Genomic DNA, 9,976 nt, shown 5'->3' with positions numbered 1-9,976 from the left:
CTTATTCTCATAAAGAAGGCTTATTCTCACAGAGTAAGGCTTATTCTAACATAGTAAGGCTTATTCTCACATCATAAGGCTTATTCTCACAGAGTAAGGCTTATTCTCACAGAGTAAGGCTTATTCTCACATCATAAGGCTTATTCTCATAAAGAAGGCTTATTCTCACAGAGTAAGGCTTATTCTAACATAGTAAGGCTTATTCTCACATCATAAGGCTTATTCTCACAGAGTAAGGCTTATTCTCACAGAGTAAGGCTTATTCTCACATAATAAGGCTTATTCTCACAGAGTAAGGCTTATTCTCACAGAGTAAGGCTTATTCTCACAGAGTAAGGCTTATTCTCACATCATAAGGCTTATTCTCACAGAGTAAGGCTTATTCTCACAGAGTAAGGCTTATTCTCACAGAGTAAGGCTTATTCTCACATCATAAGGCTTATTCTCACAGAGTAAGGCTCATTCTTATTTCGTAAGACTTATTCTCGTATCATAAAGCTTATTCTCATATCATAAGGCTTATTCTCATATCGTAAGGCTTAATCTCATATCGTAAGGCTCATTCTCACAGAGTAAGGCTCATTCTTATTTCGTAAGGCTCATTCTTATTTCGTAAAGCTTATTCTCATATCATGAGGCTTATTCTCATATCATAAGGCTTATTCTCATAGGATTGAGATATCTTGTTTTCTTCTTTCTCTGTTTCTTTGGCAGATAAACATGATTTGAGTTGGTGAATAAATTGTGTGTGGGCCTTAGCTATAGCTATAGATAATGCCTTTGCCCACAGATCAATAGTTCAAACTTAATGGGTCTGAATCTATGCCTATTTACTTGCTTGGTCGATCCTAGTGGGTCAAACTCTGGCTATCTGACTCACTAAATAGACATCATAAATGGATTACTTGGTTGTTGTATGGTATTTTGTTATCTAACTAGGCAAGTATGTTAAGAACAAAATCGTATTTACAATAACGGCCTACCGGGGAAGAGTGGGTTAACTGCCTTGTTCAGGGGCAGAACGACATATTTTTACCATGTCAGATCGGTGATTCGATCCAGCAACCTTTCGGTTACTGGCCCAACGCTGCCGCCCCTTTGTATGAGGGGCTCAGGACAAGTATATTTTATCTAGACACGTTTACATGTACCTAATATAATCCATGGACTCATGCACAAATGTCATATGATGAATTATAACTGACAGACATCCTTTTTAACTGAATATACTTTTTGATGGACAATTAAGCCGGTCATTTTACTGAAGCGCATCTTTCTGACAACCGGGAAACAGGGGGCTGGGGCTGGGGTTGGGCTCGCGGTCTTAATCGGATCCATTTCTTGTTTTGATGCGTGCGCCGCTCCGGAGTCAAAGCAGAGAGAGCGAGGGGAATCAGTGCGAGCGACGAACGGGAGGACGGATAACGGTACCGAGGACAACAGGGATGTACAGCAAACATAGGCAGAAAAATGGCCAAATATCACCGGCACAATGTGGACGTTCGCTTATTATGTTGTCTTTGCTACTACTGAATGGCATACTGGAAAGTGCAAACGGAGATACCCGAGTACAAGGTAAAGACAAAAAAGAAAGGCACTCGCCTTTGTAGCATAGCCTACTTACAAAGTTATTTTCCTCTTTTCTATCTACCAGTTGCATGTCGTGTGGCAGCACCCGAGCATTGTTGATAAGACGTTTGCTTTCGCGATAGAAAACAAACGACTGGATCTATTTCTTGTTATTTTGTTGATGTGTTCAACTCCTGTGTTTTTAAAACGTGACGACGAACTGAAGGCTAATGTCAGCGATCCAACTTCCCTCGGAGTGGTTTGAATTCTACAGTATAATGTCCATAAAAGGAAGAGCATTGAGACGAGTAGCTTATAATGAATAAGGTAGTCTACAGTACAATGTGGCCGTTGTGGTTATAACCACGCCGACACCTTATTAATAACACCATGTTTATTTTTATAAAAGTGGCAACTCATAAAAATATTCTAGTTGTTTGAAAGTGACTTGTCCTTTTTAGGTGATAATAGATATTTTGAACTTCGCTGATACTGACTTGAAAGAGTATTTGGGCTCGGGAGTTCAATACTGCGTATTAAATATCCTGAAATGTACCATAACGTTTTATGGAATATGTACAGTTATATCACAATTATTCCTACAGTAAGTTAAATTAAAAAAATCACACTGAGAGTCATATCATTGAACTGCACCAGGTCAATAGATGCAAATGAGCTATATTCAATCAAATCCTGCATGATGATTTCCAGGAAAATGGTGAAAAATGCAGTCCGGTTTAATTTTAGTTCACGCTGAGTAGCCTATATGAATGTAATGTGTGTATTATTTCAGTGCAGGAGGAATGCAGTTTCTTAACACGCAGTTCAAACCTGGTTAAAGTACAACTGGCATTATTTCTGTATTTTGAAAACTTGTTTGCCCGACATGCAAAACATTTAGGGACTTTTATCAACTTGCTTGCCGACTTGTTTGCCCGACATGCAAAACATGTTGGGATTATATCAACAATGGACTACTGGAACCAATACCGAAATATATTTTTTGGGGGGCTGGAATTTACCTTGAACTTTTTACTGCAGTGGGCTAAATCAGGGTCACACAGAGTGTTTCTGGGTAGTCTTAAACAAATCTACTTTGAAACAACAGTATCCACCTCACACACATGGTTATGGGTTTAAAAAAGGAAGACACATGTACCATGTCAGATATAGAATTGAAATATATGACGTTTTGAGTTTGCATCCAAATATTACAATGAATATTCATCACAGAAGACTGAAATATAACAACACTGTTTGACATAGAAACACTGTATTTTCTTCCGTTTTTAAATAAAAATTTTTTATAATGTTGGTTAATTATTAAATTATGAAAAATATGAATAACATTCCACCCATGAGGCCACTAGGACTTTTGACTGCAGGAAAGAGAAACTGGGTTTGATTGAATGCCACCCTTTCTATAACTCTTTAGATGACTGTTGTTTGGTTCCAGATAAGGCGAGGCAATATGGCCTAAAAATCAGATCTAGATTTTCTCACATTTATGGCTGGTTCACGATATATATCTTGATTTAAAAAATAAAATAAAAATCTCTAAATAAGCGCTGTTGTAGAATTACAGGTAAAATACGCAGCATTTCAAACAGTCAGCTATAATCTAATGAATTCAGGGCTTGTGAAGTTATACCAAGGCTAAATTTAAGCCTTCCACATCCATAAGACCCACTAATAATTTAAATAATTTTATAAAAAATAGTTTTAACTACTTTTGTTTTCAATAATCACTGATCTGGCTTTCAAATCTGTCTATAAAAATGTATTTTTTGTTGTTGTTACAAATGTAACTATAACCATGCAGAATGCAAATTCACTAATACTGACTTACTTATTATAGCAGGCATTAGGCTATAGACAATAAACACAGGGCACAGCAACGATCTCTAAAGCCCACATGCTAGTGATTAGGGGTGGCAGGTAACCTAGTGGTCAGTGTGTTGGACTAGTAACCGAAAGGTTGCAAGATCGGATGCCCGAGCTGACAAGGTAACGTTCAGTCGTTCTGCCCCCTGAACAGGCAGTTAACCCACTGTTCCTAGGCCGTCATTGAAATTAAGAATTTGTTCTTAACTGACTTGCCTGGTTAAATAAAGTAAAAATAATTATCCTGATTATCTTTATATTTCAAGTTTAGCCAACTTGGATCTATTTAGTAGCTAACAAGGTTGAACAGTTGCTTTGTTATGAACACACCCTTCTGTCTCCACCTGTTTTGAAAAGCATGTTAGCCTGTCCACTTTGTTCCGATGTTGAAATCAAGTGGCCCACCTTATTTCTCAGAATGAGAACGAGTTGCCAATTCCTAATATTGTGTTTTATGATTGTTCAACATTTATAAAACACAGACTAGGCAGCTAGTATAACAGACGGACTAAAATGCTGTACGTGGTACCCCAATGCTGCTCGCGACAAACTGAGCATTAATTTCTCAGAATCAATGTTCATTTATACTCTCATTTTAGTAGTGTCTGCTCTGCGCACAATTTGAGTAGTCGAGACATAAAAAATGGTATCGTGAGAAAAGTTTACTTCTCCACTATTACATAAAAAATATTAAATATATATCGATGGACTCTTCTCCCTCTCTGTCACGGATGCCGTGGTTCCCCTTAGTTTGAAGATGTAATCCGGAGACAGGTGTTTTATACAACAGCCTTCTGCGTGTTCTCTTTTCGACACCCTCTGCAAATTTGCAATCAAACGCCAGAATTATCTCCATCTCCTTAGCTATCATAATCTAATAACACCGGGCATTCCACTGAATTTAAAACTCGGTCCTCCAGAAAGTGGAGGGCCACACATAGAATGGATTATCTACACTGACCAGCTCATGTTATAGATAGAAGCGTGCTACATGGCAGACCAATCCGAACTCATTTTCTCGGCATGTCCAGCCCATCCATTATCTCAGCCAATCATGGCTAGCGGGAAGGATCCCCGTATTTTTCCGTGGCTAAACCAACTAGGCTCGTTATTTAACTATTTTATTTGTATTTTGTATTTCGAAGACGCATACTTTTCAGTTTTTCCGAACTCACTTCACTCACGTGCGTAAGAGGGAGGCTGGCGCTGCTGGCACATACGCAGATCAAATACACCTCCGGAATGCCGATTCAGCTGTCCTAATAATTCTAAAGATTGCTCAGAAAACCAGGTGTTTTAATCGGCGTATGCTTACTTAAATTTGGACCTTACGCCGATTTAAGAAAAGAGAAAGGCGTTTACATGACTATTTCCATATTTGGCCTTAATCAGTTTAATATCAAATTATAACTGTTCAGGTAAACGTACTCATAGAGAGAGATTGTATAGTCACACTGGTTCCCATTGCTTATATCTCGGGGCGGAAACAAATCTAATTCCAACGCTATACGTCTCGGAGCAAAGCTAATTCAAGTCATGTCGGATAATGTTTTGGAGGGAGGAGATGAGACTGTGATCTAATCTGTCAAAATCAACAAAGGTTTATACAGAGACCGGGAGGTCGGGAGGAAGAGGACTTTAAGGAAAAAAATTAAATAAACGACATTCAATTTGTTTCTCAACCTTTTATGTCAAACCACAGCTAATGCATTTCAGTTATCATCAGCAGTACTCTTCTCTCTTATTTTGTCCAAACTAGCTATCACTTAATTGCCTTATTAGTTATTTTAGTTATTTATTTATTTAACCTTTATTTAACTAGGCAAGTCATTGAAGAACAAATTCTTACTTTCAATGACGGCCTAGGAACAGTGGGTTAACTGCCTGTTCAGGGGCAGAACGACAGATTTGTACCTTGTCAGCTCGGGGATTTGAAACTTGCAACCTTTCGGTAACTAGTCCAACGCTCTAACCACTAGGTTACCCTTCTTGTTAGCCAACCCATCTCGATCCCCATGCTAACTGCCAACTTTCACTCGACTTCAGCCTACACTTAGGGAGTAAATATCAATAATCTCTTATCCATCATTGTGCTTTTCAAATTGATTTCCGCTCAGCAGTTACTTACTTACACATATGCCTTGTTTCCGTGCATTTACAGCAAGAGCTATTTACAAAGTACCGTATCAGTCCTGACTGCTGTCCACATGCTCCGCCTTTCAGTGCCTCGATTTGGGAACTTGAGGAAGTGTGTAATGGAATGAGAGCTCTCAGAGAGAGAGCGAAAAGGGGAGAGAGAGTGTTGGTTCGACTCGGGAACTTGAGGAAGATGTAATGGAATGAGAGCTCCCAGAGAGAGAGCGAAAAGGGGAGAGAGAGTGTTGGTTAGACTCGGGAACTTGAGGAAGATGTAATGGAATGAGAGCTCCCAGAGAGAGAGAGAAAAGGGGAGAGAGTGTGTTGGTTCGACTCGGGAACTTGAGGAAGATGTAATGGAATGAGAGCTCCCAGAGAGAGAGCGAAAAGGGGAGAGAGAGTGTTGGTTTAACTTCCACAGAAGAGCAGGAGGAGGACGGATGAGTAGGAGGAGGACGGACGAGTAGGAGGCAGACTGTTATTCGCCCTCCTCTGAAAAGCTCAACTTCCATTAGTCGCCCTCTCCTATATGTATTTCACCTCTTTTTCTCTCTCCGTCCTTTTGCTAACTACAAATATGCAGTCGGTTTGACCGTAGGTTCCCTCTCCTCAAAGGTTTGATATGTGGACAATAACAAGGCGTCATGCCCCTTTTAGGTCCGCCCACTAATGGAAGCCTTTTTAGTCCGCCCACTTATGTGTCCAGGTATAACCATTTTGGGTTCCATGTAGAACCCTTTCCATAGAGGGTTCTACATGGATCCCAAAAGAGTTCCACTTGAAACCGTTTATGTTAGAGTGTACCTCTCTTTCTAAAAGCCTTATATATATATACGTAGCCCACTACGATGCCCCATGCATAGCCTCTATCCCTGTATTTGTGCTCTCGGTTCAGGGAAAGTTTCCAACCACTTGAGAGATGAACTGGATTTCAGCCCTTCTCTTACACAACAGATAATCACAGTATAGCGGTATTGGAGGAGGACGATGTGTCAGTAGTTATTTAAACCATTACCAGGTTATATAACCTGAGTGCTTGAGAGGAGGCTATATTCTCCCATCAATACTATTTTCCGGTTCCCACTGTCAAATTTGTAATAAAGCCACGCGGCTTTACGGCGCAAAACTTTCATAGGTCTTTTTCAGATTGGCTTTGTAGTTTGTTATTACAGTGAGACCGGCACATTGCCCTGGAGTGTTGAACCTATCCAGCCATCTTAAGGAAAGTTTCATTGAGAGAAGGAGGTGAGCAAAGAGCCGTGGGCTCTCGTTAAGCAGTGTCAGGGTTGACAAGAAACCACTTTCCCTTTGCAGCACACTTTACGTTGGCTGATGAGTTTTAGCACTTGAATATCATGGATGGCGAGAAGAGAGGCCAGAAGCCAGAAACACCACCTTGTTTACAGGCCCTCTGCATTGACTCTGAGTGGGAGAGTACACTCTGTACCATAGGATAACCCCTTTTGGTTCCAGGTAGAACCCTTTTTGGTTCCAGGTAGAACACCTTTTGGTTCCAGGTAGAACCCTTTTTTGGTTCCAGGTAGAACCCTTTTTGGTTCCAGGTAGAACCCCTTTGGGGTTCCAGGTAGAACCGTTTTTGGTTCCAGGTAGAACACCTTTTGATTCCAGGTAGAACCGTGTTTGGTTCCAGGTAGAACACCTTTTGATTCCAGGTAGAACCCTTTTTGGTTCCAGGTAGAACCATTTTGCGTTCCAAGTAGAAAGGGTCCTAGATTGAACCCAAAAGGATTCTACCTTGAGCCAAAATAGTTCTACATGGAACCAAAAAGGGTTCTACCTGGAACCAAAATAGTTCTACATGGAACCAAAAAGGGTTCTACCTTGAACCAAAATAGTTCTACATGGAACCAAAAAGGGTTCTTCAAAGGGTTCTCCTATGGGGACAGCCAAAGAACCCTTTTAGGTTCTAAATATCACCATGATTCTAGGCGTGTAGACATGCTGACTCGCTGAGAGAAGCGGGGCTGTCCTCCTGCTCTTTCCGTTCCAAACTGCCTCATTTGTCTGCCAGAGAGAAACGGGGGCTGTTGGAAGATCCATGGCCCGGGGTGGTGGGAATGGAACGCCAGGCAGCAGATCATCCTCCTCTCCTCCCACCACCAGCGCCTCCACACCTCTCCCACCTCCATCCCCTATTCATCCACCATACACGTCTTCTCCCCCAGCATTTCCTGCCTCACCCCCTTACTCCCCCGACACACACCGTTTCACAGAGAGACCCAGGCAGAGAGACCCAGACAGAGAGACCCAGACAGAGAGACACAGGCAGAGAGACCCAGACAGAGAGACCCAGGCAGAGAGACCCAGACAGAGAGACCCAGGCAGAGAGACCCAGGCAGAGAGACCCAGACAGAGAGACCCAGACAGAGAGACCCAGACAGAGAGACCCAGACAGAGGGACCCAGACAGAGAGACCCAGGCAGAGAGACCCAGACAGAGAGACCCAGACAGAGAGACCCAGGCAGAGAGACCCAGACAGAGAGACCCAGGCAGAGAGACCCAGGCAGAGAGACCCAGACAGAGAGACCCAGGCAGAGAGACCCAGACAGAGAGACACAGGCAGAGAGACCCAGACAGAGAGACCCAGGCAGAGAGACCCAGACAGAGAGACCCAGGCAGAGAAACCCAGACAGAGATACCCAGACAGAGAGACCCAGGCAGAGAGACCCAGACAGAGAGACCCAGGCAGAGAGACCCAGACAGAGAGACCCAGACAGAGAGACCCAGACAGAGAGACCCAGACAGAGAGACCCAGGCAGAGAGACCCAGGCAGAGAGACCCAGGCAGAGAGACCCAGGCAGAGAGAGCATGAAAATTGTGGACCGTTATCTGATGCCATTTTGCCAGTAACGCCGTATCAGCGAACATGTTGCTGTGTGCTCTCAGTTCTTTCTCCATGTACGCTGGTTATGCACCTGAGGGAAAGAAGGAGCATAGGAGAGCCGGCGAGAGGAGAAAAACAACTGGGAACAGTATGGGATTCCGCATGCATGATTTGGAATAGGGCAGTGTAGCGAACAAGACAGGATGGTAGCTACCATTATGTCTTATCGTCTGTTCTGCACTTTGTGCCATACAGATATTGCCGGAAAAAGAGTCAAACAATGTGAAAACGCATGGACATTAGTGTGAAGGATCCAGATCTGAGATAACAAGTTGATTTTCCCCTCAGGAGTTAGTGATACAAATTATCACAAGTTAGTGATACAAATTATCACAAGTTAGTGATACCAGTTATCACCAGTTAGTGATACAAATTATCACAAGTTAGTGATACCAATTATCAGAAGTTAGTGATACCAATTATCACAAGTTAGTGATACCAGTTATCACAAGTTAGTGATACCAATTATCACAAGTTAGTGATACCAGTTATCACAAGTTAGTGATACCAGTTATCACAAGTTAGTGATACCAATTATCACAAGTTAGTGACCATGGAGCCTCTCTATACAGATACTGTCCATAAGGAAGATGGAATGTTCACACAGTCTGTGGTATTCATCTCTCTCTCTCTCTCTCTCTCTTCTATCTCACACTCCGCAGGAAGACCTGTCAGATATATGTCACCTCTCTCATTGTTTCCCCTCTAAAGCCCTTAGCGACAGCTTGCTGGGTTAACAGAGAGACCCAGGCAGAGGTGGAGGCTTCGTTGGAGTATCCTCTTGCTTCCGCTCTCTTCCTGCTTCTTCATGGTCCCCTGTGGGATAGAGAGAAAACAGTAAGAGAGAAGTAGAGGGTGATAGGAGAGATAAAACACTGAGATGTAGAGGGTGATAGGAGAGATAAAACACTGAGAGATGTAGAGGGTGATAGGAGAGATAAAACACAGAGAGATGTAGAGGGTGATAGGAGAGATAAAACACTGAGATGTAGAGGGTGATAGGAGAGATAAAACACTGAGATGTAGAGGGTGATAGGAGAGATAAAACACTGAGAGATGTAGAGGGTGATAGGAGAGATAAAACACTGAGAGATGTAGCGGGTGGTAGGAGAGATAAAACACTGAGATGTAGAGGGTGATAGGAGAGATAAAACACTGAGAGATGTAAAGGGTGATAGGAGAGATAAAACACTGAGAGATGTAGAGGGTGATATGAGAGATAAAACGCTGAGAGATGTAGAGGGTGATAGGAGAGATAAAACACAGAGAGATGTAGAGGGTGATAGGAGAGATAAAACACTGAGATGTAGAGGGTGATAGGAGAGATAAAACACTGAGATGTAGAGGGTGATAGGAGAGATAAAACACTGAGATGTAGGGTGATAGGAGAGATAAAACACTGAGATGTAGAGGGTGATAGGAGAGATAAAACACTGAGATGTAGAGGGTGATAGGAGAGATAAAATACTGAGATGTAGGGTG

The 9,976-nt window shown here is 42.2% G+C and overlaps 1 protein-coding gene across 4 annotated transcripts in view; it reads left to right on the top strand.

Moving 5' to 3' along the window:
- Positions 1-1,340: 1,340 nt before the first annotated feature.
- adam19a (ADAM metallopeptidase domain 19a) overlaps positions 1,341-9,976 on the top strand; it is a 221,835-nt gene continuing 213,199 nt past the window's right edge. For 3 of the 4 annotated variants that reach the window (XM_036958284.1, XM_036958282.1, XM_036958281.1), the window contains exon 1: positions 1,342-1,575. In XM_036958284.1, the coding sequence (XP_036814179.1) occupies positions 1,350-1,575 (226 nt within the window). In that variant the 5' untranslated portion in view covers positions 1,342-1,349. Of the gene's footprint in view, positions 1,576-9,976 lie in introns of all 4 variants that reach the window. The other variant, XM_036958283.1, reaches the window with a different exon arrangement.

Source organism: Oncorhynchus mykiss, chromosome 21, assembly GCF_013265735.2.
Source record: "Oncorhynchus mykiss isolate Arlee chromosome 21, USDA_OmykA_1.1, whole genome shotgun sequence".
In the NCBI taxonomy this organism is placed as follows: Eukaryota; Metazoa; Chordata; class Actinopteri; order Salmoniformes; family Salmonidae; genus Oncorhynchus; species Oncorhynchus mykiss.
This window is presented reverse-complemented; position numbering and strand designations above follow the sequence as displayed.